Genomic DNA, 26,529 nt, shown 5'->3' with positions numbered 1-26,529 from the left:
GCAAGGAACATGCTGCAAGTGAGGGTATAAATAGACCAAGGGCGGGAGCTAGAACCGTCAGGCCAGGCTGTGATAGGTTCTCCCTCTCCTCAGCCTGCAAGCCTGAGTGATAGCTTATTGCGTCACTCTAGGAGACCTTGGAGCTGATGAGGGCTGATTAACCCCGGGCGTCGACACAGAACCTGTGTCTGGCAAACCCTTTACAATATATATATATATATATATATATATATATATATATATATCTCACGGTCTACTGTGATTTATACAAATTATGTCAGAGTTCGTTTACCTAAATTTAATGTTTTTACTTCTAGACATCATATATTGTCCGGTATCTACAGATATGAAGATATCAAGAACTTATCCTCATCTGATTTATTAGCTACTTCTCTTAACAGAAATTTTCTTCAACTTTATAAAGAAAATGGGGTAAGTTACAAGACTCTATAAGAAGATAGACAGTTCGACAGATATATGGATAGCTAGTTCGGGTCTACTATGGCCTTTGTCAGTACGGAATATTGCTTAAAAAAAAAGAATATGCAATAACACTCCAGTCCAGTAAAAAAAACGAATACATCCGTTACATGCATCCGTTAAGCGGATACATCATGAGCTTTCTAATAGCTTTTTATGACTTCTCAAATAAATGGATTCCATTATAGCCTATGGATGACGGATCTATGTGTCACCCATAGGCTACAATGCTGTCTGTTAATCCGATACCTAATAAAAAACCTTTTTGAGAGTTCATGACGTATTCGTTAAGTGGATACCATTTTTGCCTATGGATGACGGATGCTACTGCTAGGCATTCATCGCAGCCTGAGTTAAATGGGGAGCTTTTCCTGATGTAAACGTCAAACGTAGGCCAAAAAATTTGAGGTGAACAACATGAATCACTGCTTTTAGCTCCTTTTACCCACAGCTGGTCTTCTGGTAGCGACACCAGAATACAATCGCAGATTACATATTATGTGTTTTGCAACCTGACCCATGAAGGGTACAATTTGGGTACATTTCTTACTTATTCCTTAAATTTCCCTATTATCCATATAGCTTTCATGGAAATAATTTCTTTTATTTTAGAATATTACTATCGGAGGTGCTAACTTTGTTGTCGGTGACATAGTAGCTACAAATGGAGTGGTGCATCTTATTGACAAGGTAAATGAATGTTTCGAAAGCCATGAACACCAATCAGTTCTGCATATATGTCAAACTTAAATCCTTTAAAATGTCCAGTTTCTTAGCACACTTAGATAAGACAACATTTACTGAAGCCTTAAAATACCTTCTTTTAAAGAGTAACTCCAATGTCAAGACATAATTTCCCTATAACTCAGAATTTGCCTGATGTTATTCCATCTATTAATTGTGATAATAAATCCGTGTCATGATGTTGCCACAGAATGTTACTAGAATTACTGTCTAGTGTTTGTCTTGCTCTTATATGTACAGTATGAAATATAATAGGATATACATGTACATTTTAAATACAGCAGCACACAGAGTCCCTATGGGCCCGTATGCATGCTCTCTCTTAGCAGCATTGACATAATATGGCATGGAACATGTGATAATTTTTTTTCTCATGGATTCCATATGAATCTGTGAAAAAAAAACTCCTTGTGCCTACATAGAAAATCATAGGGACACATACAGATGTAGCGATCTTTAACTTGACTTTTAACGTGTTACATTCACAGTGGCAAGAAACTTTAATTTTTTCAATGGTTTTCAATGGCTTAAAGAGGCTCTGTCACCAGATTTTGCAACCCCTATCTGCTATTGCATCAGATAGGCGCTGCAATGTAGATTACAGTAACGTTTTTATTTTTAAAAAACGAGCATTTTTGGCCAAGTTATGACCATTTTTGTAATTATGCAAATGAGGCTTGCAAAAGTCCAAGTGGGTGTGTTTAAAAGTACAAGTCCAAGTGGGCGTGTATTAGGTGCGTACATCGGGGCGTTTTTAATACTTTTACTAGCTGGGCGCTGTGAAGAGAAGTAACATCCTCTTCTCTTCAGAACGCCCAGCTTGTGACAGTGCAGATCTGTGACGTCACTCACAGGTCCTGCATCGTGACGGCCACATCGGCAGCAGAGGCTACAGTTGATTCTGCAGCAGCATCAGCGTTTGCAGGTAAGATCGACTTACCTGCAAACGCTGATGCTGCTGCAGAATCAGCTGTAGCCTCTGGTGCCGATGTGGCCGTCACGATGCAGGACCTGTGAGTGACGTCACAGATCTGCACTGTCACAAGCTGGGCGTTCTGAAGAGAAGAGGATGTTACTTCTCATCAGAGCGCCCAGCTAGTAAAAGTATTAAAAACGCCCCGATGTACGCACCTAATACACACCCACTTGGACTTGTACTTTTAAACACACCCACTTGGACTTTTGCAAGCCTCATTTGCATAATTACAAAAATGGTCATAACTTGGCCAAAAATGCTCGTTTTTTAAAAATAAAAACGTTACTGTAATCTACATTGCAGCGCCTATCTGCTGCAATAGCAGATAGGGGTTGCAAAATCTGGTGACAGAGCCTCTTTAAGTGGTAACTTGCTGCAGTGTGCTAAGTTATCAGAGTCAAGATAAGGATTACTACAACTGGCCACAATATAGCCACAAAGCCGTCTAAACAGCTTTGTAATACATCCGTGTACATGGACCTTTAGGCTAAAAAAGAAATGAGGCCTATTAATATCAGGGGCAAAAGGATTTTTAAACAGGGGGTTTCTAAATGTGCCCACAGGTAGACAACAAAATTCTCCCAATTATACCGACTTTGCCAACTTTCTACAAAAATGACATCACACATGTTTACCTAGGGTTGGTTTAGGGGTTAATGATAGTCACTTTATTTGCACCCTGAATCTGCAGGACTGTTCCTCTTTTGTCTTTCTGAAAATTGGTAGATGTGTTGTGTGCACTGTACGTGACCAGATGAAAGATTTTAATAAAACTGTCAGGAAGTAACTTCTTCCTGTGTCGGAAACACAAGGTACTTTAATTTTAGAGTACAGTTATTGAACATAAAGAGTCAGAAGTATGGTGAATTTTTCATTGTTGGCTGGGTGTACACTTTAATGCTATTTTTTGATTATTTAAAACAAAGTTAACATAGCTCATGATGGGATCGATCTGTTTTGTAGGTTTTAACCCCTGATCCATTCACTGCTGGGCAATTGCCAGACTTGATGACCAGGCTTGATCAGATGCCGGACTACTCCATCTTCCGTGGCTATATAATTGTGGGTAATATACAACATGAGTGTATATTTTGTCTATCCATATACTTGTTATAATTTTTTATAGTAACTTGACTATTTTTAAGTAAATATATGCAAGGATATTGTAGATGACAGATATTTTATTTCCCATAGGAATATCGGCTGTCAAAACTTATTGAATCTGCAGATGCGTACACAGTGTTTGCACCACACAATGATGCTTTCAACAGTTTTATCCGTAATAAAAGTCCAGCCACTGTGGTGAGTAAACTTTTACAGTTAGAGGCCTGATCATTGTTCCCTCTAAGCTACTTCATCTGAAACAGCACCAGATACATATTACCATAGGGAGCCCCAAAAATTTGCCTTGCATTGGAAAAATACATAGCAGCCAGATAAACAGTTTTATACAGAGTCCATATAAATATTGAATACAAGTGTCCAGATAAACAGCTTTATACCGTGTCCAAATAAATCAGGGCAGCCCATAGAATTTCCCTGACAAGGCTAAATACCTTCCAGCTATCCTCCTGGTGCTGTCAATAGAACACAGGTGCTGTTTATGGCAGTCTGTATTCTTTGACTAGAGTAGAGCCGGCACACTTTGAAGTTGTTTACAGGCCCTCATCTCTCATCTACAATTCCAGAAAGAGTCATTTGTATAAAGAAACTTAAAGCACATTTCCAGTAGTCTAAAAAAAACAAAAACATTCAATTTCATAGGGTCTACAAATTTTTTTTTCCATAAACAAATTAATGTTTTACCCCTAATCCAATGGGCTGCCCATTTATATTCTGACTGGGAATTATTTCACAACAGCTAAAGAGCCACAGTTTCCAGACCACTTATGTACATGAATAAAGTTTATGCATTCCCATATCTTGAATTGGCAAACACTTTGTTTAAAACACTACATGAATTAAATTTTGCAAGCGCTTACCTGTGTATTTATTGGTAGTGACTATATGAAACAGCACATCGTTTAACGTAGGCATGTCTCTGGCACAGGGAGTGGAACAGCCGTGGAAGTGTTGTCATTGCCAGGAGAAGTTGACAGAGGGGGGAGAAGAATCCAGAAGTGATTATTTTTAGACACAGTTTGTAGGCTCTGCTGATGACCAGGTGACAGAGATATTAGCCCCAAAGAAACTAATATGAGTGACAGGAAGTAACTTCTTCCTGTGTCAGATATTAAAGGCAGGAGAAGAGAGAGACTGCACACAGTTACTCCATAGGACTCAGAGTACAGGCCAATTTTGTTATGTTTGGCTGGAGGTACACCATGTACTGTCAATAGACCAGAAATAAAAACATTGAAACAGGTTTTCTAATCAATTTCAGGATGAAGATACAATAAAATATCATATCATACTAGGACAACAGCTAATGAAGAATGATATGCTGGAAGGCTTGCATCGGAAAACAATGCTGGGGACCTCATTTCAAGTCGGATTTTTTATGCATAATGGCCAGGTAAAGTCAGAGATGACTTTTTTGTTCAAAAGAACTATTTTAAACAAAAGATAACATTTCAAACATTGAATTTATATAGTACATGCATAACTTACAGGGTCAGGGATTGCATCATAAAGTCAGTATTGTCAAAGTTTTCTCAATAATAGGGTTCACACCTGCATAGGTCATTCAGTTGTTCTGCTCCATCAGAGGATGATTTCATTGCATCATGGACACCACCGGTGACCAACGGAACCCGACTTTAATGGGTTCCATCGGCTTTCCATCAGGGTGTCCGTGATTTTACCGGAAACAATAGCTCTGCCGGATCTGCGAAGGAGGCCACTAATGGAGCCTCCTATGCAAATGTGAACAGAGTCTAATTTTGTAATTACTGTATATGTTTTAAATGAATATAGAAAAAAATAAATTAAATAAACTAAATAATATATAAGGTAAATTATTCCTAATTTTATTCAGAGTTAGATAATAAAGATTAACAGAGGAACGGCACAACGAGGATGCTCCAGATTTGTTGTTTCATAGAGAATACAAGTATAAACTAAAACAGGCACAGTCAGGACACGTGAAGTGTTGTTGCGTCATTGTCGAATAATGTTACGTCAAATGAAACCTTTTTTTTTTTGTCTTCCAGCTCTTTGTTAATGATGCACCAGTAAATTACACTAATGCGGCAACTGACAAAGGAGTTATCCATGGATTAGGGAAAGTTTTGGAAATTCAGAAGAACAGATGTGACATGAATGATACAACTGTTGCTATGGTAATGATAACTTGAGATCTACAAGATATATAAGGTCTTGTTATATAATTCATATCTGAATGTGGTATCATTTTGCTATCAATGAAATACAAATGTTAACACTGTAACCCGGGTTAAACAGAGACAGCAGAGGGCCCCTATGCTAGAACAATGTATGGGCCCCTCAGTTTCCGTCACCAAGTTTGAAGAGTGTGGGGTGCTAGTTATGGACAACCTACTTCATTGTTCTGCAGAAAATCCTTCACTAATCTGCCAATCCATTAGTTTAATATGAGTCATGGGTAAGAATCATTACTGAGTAAGAGTCACTCATGTGCAATGTAATTTTCAATGGAAAGTACTATTTTTGTTTTCTTGTGAAGTAGTAGTGGGCACCTTAGTGTGCAGGGCCCTTATGCAGCTGCACAGGTAGCACAAATGATATGTCCATTCCTGCACTGCGCTGTGCTCCTGCTTCGCAGGAGAGGATTCTGGCGCCATACTCTTGCCTAGGCAACCAGACTGTCTGCTTTTCTCGTCGTCAATTTTATACTTTTGGCTGGTGGCGTGGCTGCCAACGTTGTTGAAAGATACCATGCAACGTGCTTGCTGATTTTATATATATTAGGAAGTATTTGTCATTCGCTTTATGTCTCTGAAGATATAATCCAGATACAGTTCTTGTCCATTAGTAATCTTCTTTGTACTCTGTAATGTGAACATACTTTACTTTGTAACTAACGGATGAGCTATTAAAGAACTTCTTTAATCCTAAATTTTAAGGAAAGGAATCATGTATATAGCTGGGCTTTCTCATTGTCACCTCAATAACTGTCTGGTCCTGATATAAATAAAAATGGGTTCTTTATTTCATGCCAACAGCTACGTTGTCACCATGAAAATGGCAAACTAAGTGCCAAAACATACAACAGAGCTATTTTTATTTTATGCTCCATGCACATTTGTGCCTAACTCATTATTAAAGGGTTTTCTGGTTTTATGTAAATATATTCATTGTATAATAAATTTAACTTTGTATTTTAATTCCTCACTATTTTCAAGGTCTCTGTTTGAATAGAAACAGTAATTGCTTACGGTGTATTTAGTGGCTGAAAACCTTCCAGAGGTGCAAGGCCCAATACAAGGGAAAGCTCTGATACACTGTGACGAGCCGTGTACCTGTTAAAACAAACATCTTGGAAATGGGGAGGAAAGTGAATTAGGGCCTGTTCACATTAGTGTTGGCTTTCCGTTCCGGGGTTCAGTCTGAGGTTTCCGTCGAGTGAACCCCGCAACGGAAAGTCAAACTGAAACCACAGCTTCCGTTTCCGTCACCATTGATATCAATGGTGACGGAAACATTGCTAATGGTTTCCGTTCGTCACCATTCCGGAAGGTTTCCATTCTAATGACGGAATCAATAGCGCAGTCGACTGCGCTATTGATTCCATCAGAATAACAGAAATCTGCCAGAATGGTGACGAACGGAAACCATTAGCAATGTTTCCGTCACCATTGATATCAATGGTGACGGAAACGGAAGCTGTGGTTTCAGTTTGACTTTCCGTTGCGGGGTTCACCCGACGGAAACCTCCGACGGAACCCTGGAACGGAAAGCCAATGCTGATGTCAACAGGCCTTTAGAAAGTTGGATGAGTTTTCATTATGCAAAATTTAAGCTTTAACTACATAAAACTGGAAAGGACTTTAAAGGAACACTCCAAGAAAACCTGATGTTATGTCTAGAGAAAGACCAGAGGGGGCAGCGCATGACACACGGATTCTTTCTTTGGTGATCTTTAAATCCCTGTGTCATGTACCACCCCCTCAGGACCTGTACTAGGTATAACACAAAGTATCATTTTTACTGGTGTGTTCCTTTAAATTGTGCCACCTGACAAGCACTGTAAAAACTCTAGAGATCTCAGTAGAAATAAACATTTACGATTGAAATTAAAAACTTTATTTTTCTAAGTCTCTACAGAAGTGGATATATATTTAAACAATGTAAAATGAATAAATAGCATTAATCGTTGTTATATATTTTTTGTAGAGCAAATGTGGTGACTGCACATTATCCCCTGTCTGTGACAAAAACATGCAACCTACGGTAAGGATACAAAAAATGTCAATGCTAACTCACCGGCAGAACATTGCAGTACACATACATATGTGTGAGTCCTGTTTCTTTATGATTATTAATGTATTTTCAGTATGTTGCAACCTTTTCACCCCTTTTATATTTTCAGGTTAGTGTGAAGAAGGCATGTATATACACAAGATATAACTTGGGGAAGAGATTCATCTTTATTGGATGTCAATTCAACTGTGTTAAAACTGTAGTTGTAAGTAAAGCATTTTATGTATGGAATTAACCTTGTGACTGCATACTATATCTTATAAATATTTTACATAATGAAAAAGATAATGGATAGATCTGTTGAGCAAGTACAATAGAAAGATAATAGATAGATACAAGATAGATAGATAGTTGAGAAAGTAACATAGAAAGATAATAACTAGATAGATACAAAGTACAGTAAAAAAAAATTGTGTAGTACCGTGTTATCCTCAAACAATAGATAGATACAAGAGAGATAGATACAAGATATATATATATATATATATATATATATATATATATATATATATATATATATATATCTGTAAAGCAAGAAATATCATAAATAGATAGATACAAAAAAGATAGATAGATAAATACAAGATATATATCTGTTGAACAAGAAATATAATAAATAGATAGATACAAAAAAAGATAGATAGATAGATAGATAGATAGATAGATAGATAGATAGATAGATAGATAGATAGATAGATAGATAGATAGATAGATAGATAGATAGATAGATAGATAGATAGATATGAGATAGATAGATAGATGATAGATAGATAGATAGATAGATAGATAGATAGATAGATAGATAGATAGATAGATAGATAGATAGATAGATAGATAGATAGATAGATAGATAGATAGATAGACAGATAGATAGATATGAGATAGATAGATATGAGATAGATAGATATGAGATAGATAGATATGAGATAGATAGATAGATAGATAGATAGATAGATAGATAGATAGATAGATAGATAGATAGATAGATAGATAGATAGATAGATAGATAGATAGATAGATAGATAGATAGATATTAGATGTAATAGATAGATCTGGTAACATATTTTTGGGCATAATTTTATGTAACAATCATCAGAAATGTATTATAGGAATTAATAATCTTATTGTTATTTTTCTGTGCAGACCAAAGAGTGTTGCTCAGGATTCTTTGGTCAGCAGTGTCTATCCTGCCCTGGAAAAGCTGGAAACCCATGTTTTGGAAATGGAATATGCATGGATGGTGTTAATGGCACTGGAGTGTGCCAGTGTGAAGACGGATATACTGGAACAGCATGTGAAACCTGTGTTAAAGGAAAATATGGGACACGCTGTGATCAAGGTACGCATTGTTTTGTGGATTTGGATATATATGGGGAAAAATTTGAAAAAAGTTATATGAAAGAAAAAAACTTTTCTATTTTATGAACAGAAACCATACAAAGCTTACCATTCTTCATGGATGCTATGGATCATTTTTTGCTAAATACATCCTGTTAATATTGGTAGTATGATATAATACAAAGCTCCTGCCTAAACCATCATTGTAATTGTACAAATTAACCATAGACCTCATTTTACCCCTTTGGAATTTGCTTCTTACTGTCATCAGCATGCACTTGCCTCACAATTCCTCTTTGCAACCATGTTACATATGGTGAGCAGAGGAAACCGCTCCAAATTTTTTGCATGCTCCTATTTCAGATGCCCCAGTTTCCCCATATTAGTGTAGCCAAAGTTAGTTACTTGTTGCACTTGCTCCTCAGCAATGCCTTCTGCATGCATGATCGTGCTGCTCATCCTCTTTTCCCTGCTCTAGAGTGTATATTAACTGGGAGTGTGTGATACCCACAAAAAATTGGATTTACTACAAACTGCATGTATTCACACACCTTTGTATTTAATGCAGAATCCCTTTAAGACGTTTTAGCTTTCACGTTAGCAATCACGGCTTCCATAATTTATAGCTCTAACAATTAAAGTCCTACTCATATGGTAGTATTAATAAGTAGTATCTTACAAACATTACTATTTCTTATGCTAATACCACATTTGCTTTTGTGTTCAGAATGTACTTGTGTCAATGGAAAATGCAATGAAGGGATACCTGGAGATGGGACATGTCAATGTAACGTTGGCTGGAGAGGTATTAAATGTGACACAGGTAAGTTCAGGTCTCATCCTTTGATGGTCTGCTGGGTCTTCAAGATGTGCAGACCATGTATTGAGAATGGGACCACTTATTGAAATTGGTCCTAGGGTGTGTTCCAGTAAATCATTTCCCTTATTAGAATATGAGATGCTCAGGAGTAGATTCTGATTTCTTCAGGTTTTACTTATAACCAAAACATGTCTGAAAGATCAAATGAGATAAATACAATATATTGGTTTAGATCGGTCAGTTTGCAGTTTACCAGTTGGAGGACTGTTTACATTAGTGGTAGGGTAATAATGGCCCGTGGGCAACATGGAGCCCCAGGTGCTCACCCTGTGGCCCCTGACTTCCCTCTTACATCTATGTACTGGAATGTTTTTTGGGGGGTGAGAGCTTCATTATTACTACTAATGGTGTTTAAATAATATGTGCAGCCTTCAGCTGGATTTAAGGGCTGCATCTGAAGACCCTATATTATAGTAGGATGTGCGCATGCGTGCATGAATGCTCTGTGTGTCTGTGTGTGTGTGTACGTTTTGTGGGTGGGTGCATCTAAGCGTGTTGGTGCGTCAATGCGTGTGTATGTGTGTGTGCAGTGTGTGTGTTTGTCCCAAGCATGCTGTGTGTGTGTGGGTGCATTCATGAATGTATGTGCTGTGTTTGCATGTGTATGTGTTTGCCTGTGTGTGTGTGTGTGTGTGTGTGTGTGTGTGTGTGTGTGTGTGTGTGTGTGTGTGTGTGTGTGTGCGTGTGTGTGTAGGATACATGTTTTATTTGAATAGTATAATATGATGAATGATTCCCTAATATGAATGAGACACATGGCACAATATTTCCCCCTTTGCTTCCATGAATCAGGGAACATCAAAGAAATGGTGATTTAATGAGTATCTTGGCTGAGCCACACAGTAAGCATAGTTGACTTTGATCAAACAGAATTAGCCTGGCGACTATCATGTCACACTGGCATCTTCAGTCAGATAAATCCATTTAGTCTTGTTAGCCAAATACAGACACACGGCAATGATTTTCCGCTGACAAAAATAGTTCAACTGACTAACTTCCATTAATATTATATTATTTATGTTCCTATCGAGAAATATTTCAGTTTAAAAATTGCAGCACACGTTGTGTGCCAATGTATTTCAGGCTCCGAACCAACAAACCTGTTGTATTAAGGTTGGGAATATAGTTTCTCAGCTACAATTGATATACTTCCCTCGTGTTCTTGTAATCTAATCTATCTATCTCATATCTTTATTCTTTTCTTTCTATCTTACTTGCTCAACATATCTATCTATCTATCTATCTATCTATCTATCTATCTATCTATCTATCTATCTATCTATCTATCTATCTATCTATCTATCTATCTATCTATCTATAATGATGGGGGTAGGGAAACAGACAAGTGAGCCCTAATCTACACGCCACTCAGTCCCTGCCTACTTGCAACGACCCACCCTAGGCGACGGGGTACAACTGGGCGACGGTCCCTACGCTCAATAAGTGCACGACAGACAAACAGACAAGGGTACACAGAAGCTAAGGGAAATGGGGCAGTTGCCCACGGCAACACCGTGAGCAACAAGAGTGGTGAACGAGCCGAGTCAAACCAGGAGTGTACGAGGTACCAAACGCAGAGCAGGAGAGTAGTGAACAAGCCGAGTGAAACCTGGAGTGCACGAGGTACCAAACGCAGAGCAGGAGAGTAGTCAGTAAGCCAGGGTCAATATGAAGCAGGGTCAAATAGTTCAGAAGCTGCAGCAGGGCCAGGAAACCAAACAAGAAGAATCACAAGCAAGGAGGAACAGGAAAGGCAGGTATAAATAGACAGAGGGCGGGAGCTAGCTCCGTCTGGCCAGGCTGTGATAGGCTCTCCCACTCCTAAGCCTGCCACCCTGAGTGGTGGAAGATGGAGTCAGTCTCACAGACATAGAAGCAGGTGCAGACTGATTATCTATGGGCGTTAACCCCGAAGCTGTGCCTGGCAGATCCTTTACACTATCTATCTATCTATCTATCTATCTATCTATCTATCTATCTATCTATCTATCTATCTATCTATCTAGCTACAGATGTGGCCAAGTTTATCTTGACTGAGAACTTGCTGCAGCGTGATATCACACAACAAAAGCCATTGAAAATCATTGAAAAAGTCAAGTTAAAGTTTCTTGCCACTGTGTATATAATGCGTTAAAAGTCAAGATAAAGTTGGCTACATCTGTATCTCCTATATATCTCATTATGGAATTATTGTACGTAGAATATCTTATATTATACTTGCAGCTGATTAAGGAATGACACTATTTGTCCAAAATGTAGTTGCTTGTTGCTGCTTACAGATGTTTCTAGGTTTTCATATCAACATCAGTATCATGTTTACCGGTCCATTGAATGACTGACCAATAAAAGACCATGATAAACAGGTCCACTAGTGGGCTCAGAGTGTTCTTCCTTTCAGCATATTGCATTTCTAGAAAAGTATTGTAGTATATTGTATACACTATTCCATTCTTTATGTCTGATGTGCCACGTATTTTACAATATTAGCTACCTATGCTCAGTTATTTAATTTTTTTATGTCTAAAACAGATTCACAATAAAAAAGGGACATAAATTAATTTATGTCCCTTTTTTGTTGTGACGATTTTTTATGTGGTAGTGAAGCGGTTCAGTGTAGGGACTTGCAAGTCGGTGAGGACCCTTGACGTGGGTTGCGGGCTTGCGTATTTTGGCCAAAATATAAACTAATACCTCATGTTTATCATGGACATTTTTTTCAGGATGCAGACAGGCCTTGTTAATTCTGGGGGAGAATAGTGTATCAGTGCTTGGTATAGCGCACCTGATATGTGCTGGGCAGCCCGTCTGTTGGAATATGATTGGCGTAACTAATAGGCTGTAAGCCAGCATGGCGCATTATACACAACCTTGCGACTGGAACACTTATCTTTGGGCAATGTCTATATTAAGCTGCCACCCACCCCATAAATATGATTCGTGTGAGTGGTTGTTTTATCAGTATATGCTCCTGTGCAATCTCCCTCTATGCTGCAATGGCGGTCTGTCTGCATCCTGCTGAGAAGTGGTGTTTCAACCTGCTCCTGTATTAGTAAGTGGCCAGGCTTTGTGTGTCTAAAACAGATTCATATGAATTAAATTACACAGCTAATGTTATTAATGTATTAGCAAGGTATGTTGGGATATTGTATCATGTTTTGAATTCATCCTTTTTTTACACTGGTTCACAAAGTATTGTATGTTTAGAACTCAAGAAAATGTCTATACCTAGACGTGATGTATGGGATATTTATCTGAGATCTACTACAAACACATAACTGAGAGAAACCTATGTGGGAAATTAAATGCAATTAATTTGTTAAAGCATACCTTAGAACAACATTTCACAGTTTACATACTGATATAATCTACACAAAAAGTTAAGTAAACTTGTAAATACATTTAGTCCAGTACATATTGTCCAGAGCTGCATTCACAAGTCTTGAGGTTTCAGAGCTGTAATCTTTGATAACCACATGATTCATGACTGCTTTTTATGCTTTGTCCTGCTGTTCCTCTCTGATGCCATCATATGGTCATGGCTGGCATGGGTGCACTCACTTAGATTTAACGGGCAAAGATTTCCTATTGGTCATGTCACAGGCACCATTGGCTATGTATTCTAGCTCAGCTCATCATGAAGTTGCCTGATCAATTAGGTATCTAACTATCTGTGACCTGCCTCGGTGTATGCATCTGCTAGTGTTACCTTGTGCCTCCGCTTGTTCTCACGACCCTCCTCGTTCTCCCCTCCTGCAACTGAGCAATTGCCTTGCATTTAAGTCTGCCTGCCCTGTCTGCCACATACAACTCAGAGACTGTCCACAATTCCGAAGTTCACAATGGTTTAATCAGCTGCTGCTTTAGGGAATTACTCTGGGGACAGTGACCTGAAGAAAATCCTGAAGCAAAGTAAAGATCACAAGGGCTCATACACATTAGATATATGTTGGCCGAACCCGCTGATTTTGGCCTGACTGGCCAACCATCTAATATGTATAGTGTTATCCAAACTCTCCTCTGATAGCAGATGTCGGGGAAAGACGGGTCGGGCGTGTTGGATTTCAACATGCCCAATTCTTTTGTTTGCCAGAGGAGCAGTGGCTTTACTCCTTCTCCCTATTAAGAACACATGTACGCCGTGTCTGCACGTGAATGGGGGTCGGGAGGAATAGCTGTTGGCTGAATGAGAATTCAGCTGACAGCTATCTGAACTGTATGGCCAGCTTTAGACTCAACACCTGAGATATGCTCTAAGCCAAATCCTATAACAACCCAAAGGGTCCACTGTTATGTCTGGAAAAAAAGTGCCCTCTTTACAACAGCCACAATAATTTGATTTAGGAAAATTAACCGTTCCAGTGCAGTATGAAATCTCAGCGAAGCTGTCAGGGGTGTCTGTCAACAAGCTTGTTGACTGCTTCCCATAACTGAAAGAACTATAATATAGGGTACAACTCAGGATGAGTACAAAATATGAAATTCAATGTAATTACCAGTTATATATAGAGTATATCTATATATAAAATGTAAAATGGCGCTCAATGAAGAACATACTCTTTACATTTAAAACTTGTAGTCCATGTATATTATCTAATTCTTGATATTTTCTTTTCAGCAATCACAGAAGATAAATGCAATAAAATCTGCCACACTAGTGCAAAGTATGTATGCCTTGCCTGCCTATTGTGAAAAGTAAATTAATAAATGGATGCAATTAATGATTTGGGTCACTGTTATACACCGGGCAGCTGTATATGAAAGCTCCTGTTTTACAGATCATCTCTGTTAGGCTTCGTTTACACGACCGTCATGGTTTGTGTTCTTAATGGAGCCAAGACAGCTATGCCAGATTGGTCTTCAAGCAGATCCCAACAAATCCTGTCAGGTTTCTGTCGGGGTTCCAGTGCTTTTGATGACAAGAATAGCACTGCAGACTATGCTATTCTTGCCACCATAAACACATGAACTATGATGGAAAGGCTTATAATCAGCTATAATATTATATATAACATAAACACAGATCTTTAAGATAAAATGCAATATGATAAAATAAAAAAACTAGGTAACATGTATGTAATTTTTCCATTTGTACGGAATTCTATAATGTTGGCACTGAATTGAAGTAGGTATTAGCTGTAAAGTATAAGTCCCCGACCCTTTTTGTACCTTGTGAGACACCTTCAAATCTAACTTCTGGTCGGGAGCCACATTCAATCCTGAAATGGAGTAGAGACATATTAATTAGACATAAAATGTCAGAAATTTGCAGATAAATGTTTTAGGCTACAAGCCCAGGGAGCTTTAGGCTTTCAGTCGCTATCTATTCAATCACAGATTATTACATACCAAAGAAAATATCAGCAACAAGTTACGGTCATGTAGATGTGCTAGGACACTTATATTGTTATCGTTTTCTTCAGCTGTCTTCAGAAAGAGGATGGCACCGCTTACTGTCAGTGCTCTTCTGGATTTGAGGGAAATGGCACCACATGCGCAGGTAAACATAGCGTCTAATGGAATATCCTCACATATGACTGTCGTCAGTATATTCCTCACTTACCCCATGCAATTTATAAAAAAAGCATGAGTTATAACTTAATGTCATCATTTGTGTAACTTTGTTGATTTATTGTGTAATATTTCAGCTATTGATGCCTGTGCAGTAAGCAATGGAGGATGTTCAGCCAATGCAGAATGTCGAAAAACTACTCCTGGAAACCGGATATGTGTTTGTAAAGCAGGTTACACTGGAGATGGGATAGTTTGTATGGGTATGTATTCATTTTCATCAGAATATACTAAGGTGCTCTTTATGGAAATGTAAACATGTATTTACTGTGTGTGTGTGTGTGTATATATATATATATATATATATATATATATATTAATACATGTTTATATTTCCATAACACTTACATATACACATGTAGATGGAATTTTTTGCCAGGCTGTTTTAGCGCCTATGGTGTTGTTTTTCTACAGAGATTGATCCGTGCATTGTGAATAATGGCGGTTGTGATCAATTTGCGGAGTGTACTAAAACTGGTCCAGACAAGGTAAGGTATACCCAAGTGTTGTCTGTTTATTTCTTTAGCATATGTAGAATATTTAGTGGAGAAAAATAAAATATAACATTTTGTCATGTGCAAATGTTTGGGCATCCTGTCAGTCAATACTTAGTAAAACTAATTACAGCCTCCAATTGTTTTTTGTATTCTTGCTTTATTATTACCCCCATTCTTCTAGTTTGGAAATTCTCTATTCTTCTTGCATAAATCTGTAGATCTCTATGGACATATCAATTTTACATAATCATTTTGGATTGTATACTTCCTGGAGGTAAAATGAAGGAAAAGACATGGGAAATAAGGTTGTAAACTTATTGGGTGCACCCATGTCGAATTATATCTAATGTCTACCATATTTATATTCTTTGTTTATAGTCTGTCTGTAATTGTTTGGAAGGATATAGTGGAGATGGTAAAAAATGCAGTCCTATTAACCCATGCTTATCTGTGAGTATAATGCTTGATTTATTTAATGACCTGTTTTGAGGTATTAAAGCATAGATTCTCCTTTTACAGTTTACATATAGATCTAGTCTACATAAAAGGTTGAGTAACGTAAAAACATTTTTACTTATCTTGTACTGCTCTTGCTTTACAGTCTGTCTCAGTTCACAGCTGCATTCACAATACTGCAAGCTTTAGAGCTTAAATCTCCCAACCTATCTGCTGGTTCAGCATCTGCATAGAGCTTGATCTGGTGATTTACATTCTGGGGAGTATAATCTTTACTCCAGCCACTGATCTGATGTAGGAAAATAACAACAACTCTGATATACGTTTATTTTGAGGTCCCCTTGAGAAACATAGCCAAGGTGTACTTACTATGACTAAACTTTACTTACACAACACTAATTCAGATAGACTTGTAAGGACCTTTCAGACATCATGGTTCTCCTGTTTTCTGGTGAGATGATGTACTGTATGTTAGTGAATGGGATTTTTCAAAATCCTATTTTCACACTGTGGCCCAGAGCTGTTTGTTTTCTAAAACATAGAAGCTTTAACAAAACTGGTACACAGCAAAAGTACAGCAAGTGTCCAAAGCAACCAATCAGATTTCAGCCCCAATTTATTCAGCCCCAATTACGGGCCCATAGACTTCTATTGGCCATGGGTACCTTCCGGTTTGCTTACGGGAAGGTGCCCGTGCCGTTGAAAAATATGAAGGCCCATTAGAAAACTACAGCCGCTATGGTCGATTGGTTGCAATGGTCGACTGCTTCACTTTTCCATTACACTAGTTTTGATAAATATCCCCTGAAATGCAGTAGTTTTTTCAAAATGCAACATGTTCTTGTTCTGCTATTTGTGTGGCAATGTATGAAAAATCCATAATCATGTTGTTTACTTGTGTTACCACAACATTTTCTAGAATTGCTTCTGCTTCCATGTATTAATGGAAACAGTGGTATAAGTTTCTCGGCCCTGATGCAAAATCTGTTGCAATTTATAGTATATACTACTAGTATTCTCTTATGTGGCAGGGTTTCATTGGGCCACTTCAGGCATTAATTCCCAAATGCAACTACACATATACTTGAAGGGGTTATCCGGGATGTGAAAATGTTTTATTAGGGACTGGAAAATTTAATTAAATAAACCAAAAAAGTAATACGTGCCTATCCTTGCCCCAGCTGTCGCTCCGGCGGCACTCCTAGTGGTCATTTACATGCACGTAGAATGTAGCCTCTGCAGCCAATCAGAGGGCTCAGCCACCGTATGTTGTATTTCTGACATTATGGCAGAAATAATATTTGGCACCAGTGAGTCCCGCTGAGCCCTCGAATTGGCTGCAGCGGTTACATGCTATGTGTATGCAAACAACCACCGCCTGAGCGACAGCGATGGATTGCCAGGGGCAAGGATATGTAAGTATTGCTTCTTTGGTTTATTTATTTCATTTCCAGCCCTTAACAAAAACAAATTCACATCCCAGGAAAACCCCTTTAAACCCCTGATATGCACCCAGTGATGTCACTACACAGGAATGCCTCTACAGTTATGTCACAGGAACATGGATGAGGCACACAAAGATATCGGAATAATACACACTGTAAATTCACAGTACAGGGATAACAAAGACCGTGATGTCACTGTACAGATATAATAAACACAGTGATGTCACAGTGCAGGGATAATAAACACAGCATCATTATACAAGAATAATATACCCATTGATGTCACAGTACAGGGATAATATACAGAGTGATGTCACAGTACAGATGTAATGAATATCATAGTGTAGCGTTAATTAATGCAGTGAAGTCACAGAACATGGATAATAAACACAGTCATAAAACTAGATACTGCATGCAATAATTTCAGAGAACAGAGATAATACATATTGATGTCACAGTAGCCTCATGCACACGAACGTAAAAACGCCTGTAATCACGGGCCCATAGACTTCTATTGGCCACGGATACCTTCCCGTTTGCTTACGGGAAGGTGCCTGGGCCGTTGAAAAATATGGAACATGTCCTATTTCAGGCCGTAATTACGGCACGGGAAGGCCCATAGAAGTCTATGGGGCTCCCGTAATTACGGGTGGATACGTGTGTGCACCCGTAATTACGGGAGCGTTGCTAGGCGATGTCATGGGATAGTCACTGTCCAGGGTGCTGAAAGAGTTAACTGATCAGCAGTAACTCTTTCAGCACCCGGGACAGTGACTACCGCTGGAGTTAATAGTATTAAAAGTTAACTTACCTGCTTCTTCCTCCAGTCCGGCCTCCCGGGATGACGTTTCATCCCATGTGACCGCTGCAGCCAATCACAGGCAAATCACAGGCTACAGCGGTCACACTGACTGCCGCGTCATCCAGGGAGGTCGGACTGGATGTCAAAAGAGGGAAGCGTCACCAAGACAACGACCGGGGTACATCTGAACTTCTTTCACTTACAATCGCTGCGTTCCGCTGCGGAAACTCTGCCCGAAATGGCTGCCCCTTCTCTCTATCCACCACTGATAGAGAGAAGGGGCTGCCGATTAGTGCAATGCAATTTTGCATGGAAAACGGGTTTGTAAATACGGTTGGAATACTGGTGACACCGGACCCGTATTTACGGGCACGGGTCCGTAAATACTGGTGCAATACGGGTCGAATACGTGTGACCAAGGACCCGTATTTACGCCAGTATTTACGAGAGGACAAAAATAAGTTTGTGTGCATGAGGCCTGAATCCATGCTTTATTTCTTTTTTTTTTTTAGAAAAATGGTGGTTGTAGTGAATATGCCACATGCAATCATACTGGTCCAGCAGAACGAACCTGTACTTGCAAGTCTACTTATATCGGAGATGGAATCACTTGTAGAGGCAACATCTTTGAGGTACTATTATATAGACAAGCCAATTTATCCTACTAGCTTTAAATTCAGTAAGGGGAAGAACAAGGTGTAGGCAGAAGTCTAGGGTACTCTTGAGGGATGGTGCGCAAATTCTAGTTAAAAAACATTCAGCTAACTGCTGCTAATGCTCTAGGTGCTGAGATCCGATACATTGTACCCTTGAGTACATTGACGGGGAAATGACGTCTGTAATATATGTGGTTGGGGGTCCAGCCAAAGCATCATTGAGAAATGCACATGTACCATGGGGAGGAGAGAGGGTCTGTATTGTAAATAAGAACTGAAAGAAGATCTGACAACTATCATGCTGAATTTCAGCAGCCGAGGTTTTAGTGGGGGGAGAGAGGTGCATTTTGAAACCCCTGCCTTGGACACCAAAAGAGCTTTTCCCACCCTTGAACGCAGTATCTCATGCCTACAGAGCAGACTAAAAAAACAATAACCGAAAAGAGTGTATTATTGGAGTATGTGGTTCCAGAGAGTAGAATTCTACTTACATATTACCACAAGTGGGGAAATATTAACTATATAGGGAGTGGCATTACATAAACTGACTTGTGATTGGAGTTGATAGGTAGTAATCATAGCACAAAGACACGGTCAGGTAACGCAGCAATGTAGTATGGTTTTCGAGATTTTATTTACTTATTAGATCATTACACAAGACTTAGGTTGGATGGCGCATTGTGCAGTAACTTCTATTGACACCACTTCCATTGTCTATTGACACGGTGTACCATGTTGTCCCCAAATATTACAATGATACGGGGTACAAAATATTGCCCAATCAATAAACTAAGAAATGAAGCTGCATCCTTCTCAGCTGCCATTCCTTTAGTTGGGGCACCAAGTACGGAATCAGGGGATCCAGCTTCGGGTGGCCTGGCAATCACGACCAGTGGCCCTACCTTCAGTAATGACAGATGATGTACCCTGTGTGAGCATACACATCACACATCACTGTCTGGTCATGATATAATTCAGCCACCCAAATACGTTATCCTGTCCTATGTTTATTTGCTTTTATCTAAATCAAGTGAAACTACTATAACACTGCAGCAATTTTCTAAATACAATATTTTCCTACTTATATATGACATAAAATTATATTCCCCCAAAAAAGTATTATAATAAATGTCTATTACTTTCCTTTTTTCTGCTTAGGAATTACGGAAAAACCCGAAGACATCAAATTTCTATTATCTATTACAGGTATTGTATGTGAACCAAACTATTTAAACAAGTACTGTATAAAGAACATTTATAAATAAATGCATATAGTCTCAAATTCATTAAAAAGGTAACCCATCGTTCTGAACCTGACATTTTCCTTGGATAAATATATTTCTAATTGCTAATTACCGGGTGAAAAAAAATATTAAACGTTATTTAGAAGGTTTACGTATGTTTGTACTTCTATATGACATTATATTCTGCTATTAAGTTGAATTTAAAGGGGGTTATTAGAGATGAAAAAAAAAGTCTGCATTATTTTCCAAAAACAGCATCACTCTTGTCAATTGGCTGAGTCTGGTACAGCAGCTGTTCTTTATTTAAGTGAAATGTGTTGAGCTGCAATAGCAGACACAGCCACACAGCCTATGAATCAGAGTGCCGCTATTTTGGGGAAAAAAAAGTTTATTTGTTACACAGTTTCCAATAACCCTTCTTACATTAAACTGGTTTTTCCATCAGAGACATTTATGAGATATCCACAGGATATGTCATAAATGTCAGATAGATGCGGGTCCCACCTCTGGGACCTGCACCTATCTCTAGAACGGGGCACCCCAAAACACCATTCTAACTTTTTCTGCTCCCTCTACCTTCCCGTCCACTTACTGACTATATGGTCGGGTGAGTTACGAAAACAACAGACCTCGCTGAGCTACGCTGTTTCCGTAACTACCATTCAGTTGTATGGGACTTACGGAAACAGCGTAGCTCAGTGACCTACGCTGTTTTCTAAGTCATGGTCGGAATTCACCTGATTCAGCCGCAACACAGAGTGGCATAACAGGGTTTAGGGGGCCCTGTTCTAGAGATAGGTGCGGGTCCCAGAGGTGGGAGCTTCATCTATCTGACATTTATGACATATCCTGTGGATATGTCATAAATGTCTCTCATGGGAAAACCCCTTTGACCATTTGTTTACCGAACTTTATATAATAACAATCGTAGAGATCTTATCATATTGTTGTGTTTTTTTGTAGTCAAATCTTATTGATGAGCTGTCTGGATCTGGCCCATTTACAGTTTTTGTGCCAAGCAATGATGCCCTGAAAAATGATCCTCGGGTAAGGGAAGGGTGATCTATGTTTTTTTTTTGTTTTTTTTTACAGCTTTAGGCCTCATGCACACTTCCATCGGCCGTTGTATGGCCGTTAATAATGGTCCCGTCACACACAGGCTGCACACGGATGTGCAGCCCGTTGTTTCATGGACCAAATTCAATGCAACGGTCGAGACTGTTCCGTCAAAAACGGGCAGGAGTAGGACCTACACTAGTTTTGATGGAACGGCCGCACAGCTCCGTTAAAACAATGGAAGTGTGCATGGCCACATTGAAATTAATGGGTTCAGGGTGCTATCCGTGACAACGGATAGCGCCCTGAAGGAAAAAACTGAAGTGGGCATGAGGCCTTACAGTTCTCTAACACCCAGACAAATTACAAATATTGTCCTTTTGTGCAGACTAAAGAATGGACAACTAAAGGTATGATGGAGCAGGTTCTCTTGTATCACATTGTAACCTGCACACAACTCACTGGAGATGACCTCTCATCAATTACATCGCTGACCTCACTACAGGGTGACACAGTGAAAATATCAGTCTCCAAGGTACTGCTTACGTACGTTTTAAGTATAGATGTTTATATGTATGAACATTTACAAATTGTATAATGCTACTGTTTCCAAAAGTGAGACTTCCAAGGTTAATGATGGGAAAAATAATGTAGACCGGCAGACAGTAAAACTGGCCATAGACAAGACAAAAATGATAGGCAGATCAGATGTTTTTTTCCCAATTATCAGCCAAGTTCTTTCATACAAATGACTGAACAATCTGAACAAATTGTCATCAATCATGATGAATGTTTTTGGTTGGTAATCCGCCATAACCAGAAATATAAGCTACAATTGGCGAATTAAGATGGGTATTAGATGCTATACAGGTTTTTCTTTTTTTTTCTCAAAAGCAAAAGAGGTCCTCTGATCCCAGTCCACTAATACACCGCAAAACAATCCACCTTAGGGACTGTCCTCCCTTCAACTCCAGCTTGTAGTAAAGGTATAAGTGATCTTACTTATTCTGGCAGTGCAGAGAAATATGTTTTTCAGGCCAAACCTGCCACGTGTATTTGTTCTGTTCAGAACAAAAGACAACTAAATCTCCCCGAATGCTTCCGTTCTGCAATATAGCCTCTCGCTGCCACAAAGTTTAAATGGCCCAAACATAGTGTAACTCCGCAACTTCAGATGAACAGTTAAAATAAAAGCAGTGATTTTTCATAACAATAAAAGCAGCACGCCTCACATGGACGTCATATCGTAGTTTCTTTTTTTTTCTTCTGCCTACTGCATTTGATGATCTTAGATTAATAGATGTAAATATTTATAATGTGGTCTAATAACCAATTGTTTGTGCGTGTGCCAACTGGTAAAAATATCATGTCTATGGCCAGCTGAAGACCACTCTATGATTTTTTATTGGTCTGGTTCATCATCAATTGGAAACAACCCATAATGTTAGTAAAGACTTAAGACAATTTTTAGGTGCATTGGGTTCTAGTATATGTCTAGCCCCAGACTTAATGCTATATAATATTCCAATAATGTAAAACAACTATTTTACCCTATAAATTATACACACAGTTAATAGGACCAATTGCATGGGTTACGATTAGTATTAAATTTCACTCGGAAATCAAAGCAACAAACATACATACAGATAGATGTGTGAAGGTTCAGATAGCACCAGCTCTGGAGGAGGGGGTGCACGGATGGGGGCCCAACCCAATTCTGAATAAGAAAACAGTATCCGGCACACCAATTGGAGTAAAGATTATTTATTATTATTTATCTTAGATGCCAGTGGCAGAGTGCAACGTTTTGGTCTTAACGACCTTCTTCAGGCACTAAAATAATGAGAAAAGAGCAATCTAAGTAAATACATATAACAGAAAGGGGGAGGGGATTTCTCCATATATACTTGTCATAACGATCAAGTGTACATTTTTAATGGACTATATACAGAATACTCAAAAGAGTAACAATGGCAGGAGAAAAGTAAAGCCATACAAAAGCAGGGGCAGGTAGATAGTCACAGACTCAACATCAAGGTAATATATAGTTATTATGTATTTATTAAAGATGATGGTGGCAGTATCGTTATATAGATAATGGTGTCTGCAGATACAGGTTAAGGAAAAAATGCAAAAATGGTAACTCATCCAGTTAATATCGGCAGCAAGATGTCTATCTAATATAAGCATCCAGGTACATTTTAAGTATCATAAACTCTGGTTATATCACACAAAGTTTTCTGACTGAACCAAAGTGCACACAATCCCAACATAGTGTTTTAAAGCAGAAAAAAAGCAGAAAACAAAAGGCCTTCACAAACATCCTACAGTATATAGTGCGGTACTGGACACGCCCCCGCTATATACCCGGTCCAACCCATCCCGCTGTATTAAGCTTAATACGCTACAGAATTACTCCATATCTCTTCCACCATTTTTTGACCCTGAGTAAATATCGCAGTAGTCATAATACCGGCCCACTTACGGTTTCTCCAAAATCTATGAACATATCCTCTGCCGGCAACGCCCCCTACTTGCGATCAACATAGATACGCCTGCCTGTAGGACACTCAGACGTCAGGATTGACGTCATCACAACCCACACCTGACCAACGTCAGACTTGTGGCCGCATTATACAGGGTGGGCCATTTATATGGATACACCTAAAAAAAATAGGAATGGTTGGTGATATTAACTTCCAGTTTGTGGCACATTAGTATATGGGAGGGGGAAACTTTTCAAGCTGGGTGTTGACCATGGTGGCCATTTTGAAGTCGGCCATTTTGTATCCAACTTTAGTTTTTTCAATGGGAAGAGGGTCATGTGACACATCAAACTTATCGAGAATTTCACAAGAAAAACAACGGTGTGCTTGGTTTTAACGTTACTTTATTCTTTCATGAGTTATTTACAAGTTTCTGACCACTTATAAAATGTGTTCAAAGTGCTGCCCATTGTGTTGGATTGTCAATGCAACCCTCTTCTCCCACTCTTCACACACTGATAGCAACACCGCAGAAGAAATGCTAGCACAGGCTTCCAGTATCTGTAGTTTCAGTTGCTGCACATCTCGTATCTTCACAGCATAGACAATTGCCTTCAGATGACCCCAAAGATAAAAGTCTAAGGGGGTCAGATCGGGAGACCTAGGGGGCCATTCAACTGGCCCACGACGACCAATCCACTTTCCAGGAAACTGTTCATCTAGGAATGCTCGGACCTGACACCCATAATGTGGTGGTACACCATCTTGCTGGAAAAACTCAGGGAACGTGCCAGCCTCAGTGCATAAAGAGGGAAACACATCATCATGTAGCAATTTCAGATATCCCGTGGCCTTGAGGTTTCCATTGATGAAGAATGGCCCCACTATCTTTGTACCCCATATACCACACCATACCATCAATTTTTGTGTTACAACAGTCTTGGAGGGATCTATCCAATGTGGGTTAGTGTCAGACCAATAGCGGTGGTTTTGTTTGTTAACTTCACCATTCACATAAAAGTTTGCCTCATCACTGAACAAAATGTTCTATGTAAACTGAGCATCCTGTTCCAATTTTTGTTTTGCCCATTCTGCAAATTCAGTGCACCGATCTGGGTCATCCTCGCTGAGATGCTGCAGCAGCTGGAGTTTGTAAGGGTGCCATTTGTGAGTAGCTAATATCCGCCGAAGGGATGTTCGACTGATGCCACTCTCCAGTGACATGCGGCGAGTGCTACGCTGTGGGCTCTTGCTGAATGAAGCTAGGACAGCCACTGATGTTTCTTCATTAGTGACAGTTTTCATGCGTCCACATTTGGGCAAATCCAACACTGAACCAGTTTCACGAAACTTGGCAAGCAGTTTGCAAACTGTAGCATGGGAGATGGGTGGTCTCGTAGGGTGTCTTGCATTGAAATCTGCTGCAATGACCCGGGTACTGCGTTCACCAGACATCAACACAATTTCTATCCGCTCCTCACGTGTTAACCTCCGCGACATGTCAATGGCTGTAAACAAAGAGAAGCTTGTAAATAACTCATGAAAGAATAAAGTAACGTTAAAACCAAGCACACCATTGTTTTTCTTGTGAAATTCTCGATAAGTTTGATGTGTCACATGACCCTCTTCCCATTGAAAAAACTAAAGTTGGATACAAAATGGCCGACTTCAAAATGGCCGCCATGGTCAACACCCAGCTTGAAAAGTTTCCCCCCTCCCATATACTAATGTGCCACAAACAGGAAGTTAATATCACCAACCATTCCCATTTTATTTAGGTGTATCCATATAAATGGCCAACCCTGTATAATGAGAGCATGGAACGCTCTCAGACAGCGCCACTACCAGCGGCCAGCCGCTTCTATTAAGCAAAGCGCTCGTACTACTATCCCCAGCACGGCTCAGGTATTATTCAACAGTAGGAGTCACCACACGTCATTTTTTCTGCCTTTTTGTTTTCTGCTTTTTTCTGCTTTAAAACACTATGTTGGGATTGTGTGCTGTTTGGTTCAGTCAGAAAACTTTGTGTGATATAACCAGACTTTATGATACTTATGAATAAAATATACCTGGATGCTTATATTAGATAGAGATATTGCTGCCGATATTAACTGGATGATTTACCATTTTTGCATTTTTTCCTTAAACTACAGTGAAGGAAATAAGCATTTGATCCCTTGCTGATTTTGTAAGTTTGCCCACTGTCAAAGACATGAACAGTCTAGATTTTTTAGGCTAGGTTAATTTTACCAGTGAGAGATAGATTATCTAAAAAAAAAAAAAAGAAAATCACATTGTCAAAATTATATATATTTATTTGCATTGTGCACAGAGAAATAAGTATTTGATCCCTTTGGCAAACAAGACTTAATACTTGGTGGCAAAACCCTTGTTGGCAAGCACAGCAGTCAGATGTTTTTTGTAGTTGATGATGAGGTTTGCACACATGTTAGATGGAATTTTGGCCCACTCCTCTTTGCAGATCATCTGTAAATCATTAA

General features: G+C 39.1%; 1 protein-coding gene across 1 annotated transcript in view; it reads left to right on the top strand.

Annotated features, from left to right (window-relative positions):
• STAB2 (stabilin 2) overlaps positions 1–26,529 on the top strand; it is a 125,387-nt gene that overhangs the window by 53,437 nt on the left and 45,421 nt on the right. Inside the window, exons 30-48 of the mRNA XM_075856671.1 lie at positions 318–432; positions 1,093–1,170; positions 3,164–3,262; positions 3,395–3,502; positions 4,584–4,715; positions 5,353–5,481; positions 7,514–7,570; positions 7,710–7,805; positions 8,744–8,939; positions 9,666–9,761; positions 14,434–14,479; positions 15,239–15,315; positions 15,464–15,589; positions 15,801–15,874; positions 16,262–16,333; positions 19,099–19,218; positions 20,401–20,448; positions 21,450–21,533; positions 21,931–22,077. Coding sequence (XP_075712786.1) covers positions 318–432; positions 1,093–1,170; positions 3,164–3,262; positions 3,395–3,502; positions 4,584–4,715; positions 5,353–5,481; positions 7,514–7,570; positions 7,710–7,805; positions 8,744–8,939; positions 9,666–9,761; positions 14,434–14,479; positions 15,239–15,315; positions 15,464–15,589; positions 15,801–15,874; positions 16,262–16,333; positions 19,099–19,218; positions 20,401–20,448; positions 21,450–21,533; positions 21,931–22,077 — 1,900 coding nt within the window. The remainder of the gene's footprint in view (positions 1–317; positions 433–1,092; positions 1,171–3,163; positions 3,263–3,394; positions 3,503–4,583; positions 4,716–5,352; positions 5,482–7,513; positions 7,571–7,709; positions 7,806–8,743; positions 8,940–9,665; positions 9,762–14,433; positions 14,480–15,238; positions 15,316–15,463; positions 15,590–15,800; positions 15,875–16,261; positions 16,334–19,098; positions 19,219–20,400; positions 20,449–21,449; positions 21,534–21,930; positions 22,078–26,529) is intronic.

This window comes from Rhinoderma darwinii, chromosome 3 (genome assembly GCF_050947455.1).
Source record: "Rhinoderma darwinii isolate aRhiDar2 chromosome 3, aRhiDar2.hap1, whole genome shotgun sequence".
Taxonomy (NCBI): domain Eukaryota; kingdom Metazoa; phylum Chordata; class Amphibia; order Anura; family Rhinodermatidae; genus Rhinoderma; species Rhinoderma darwinii.
This window is presented reverse-complemented; position numbering and strand designations above follow the sequence as displayed.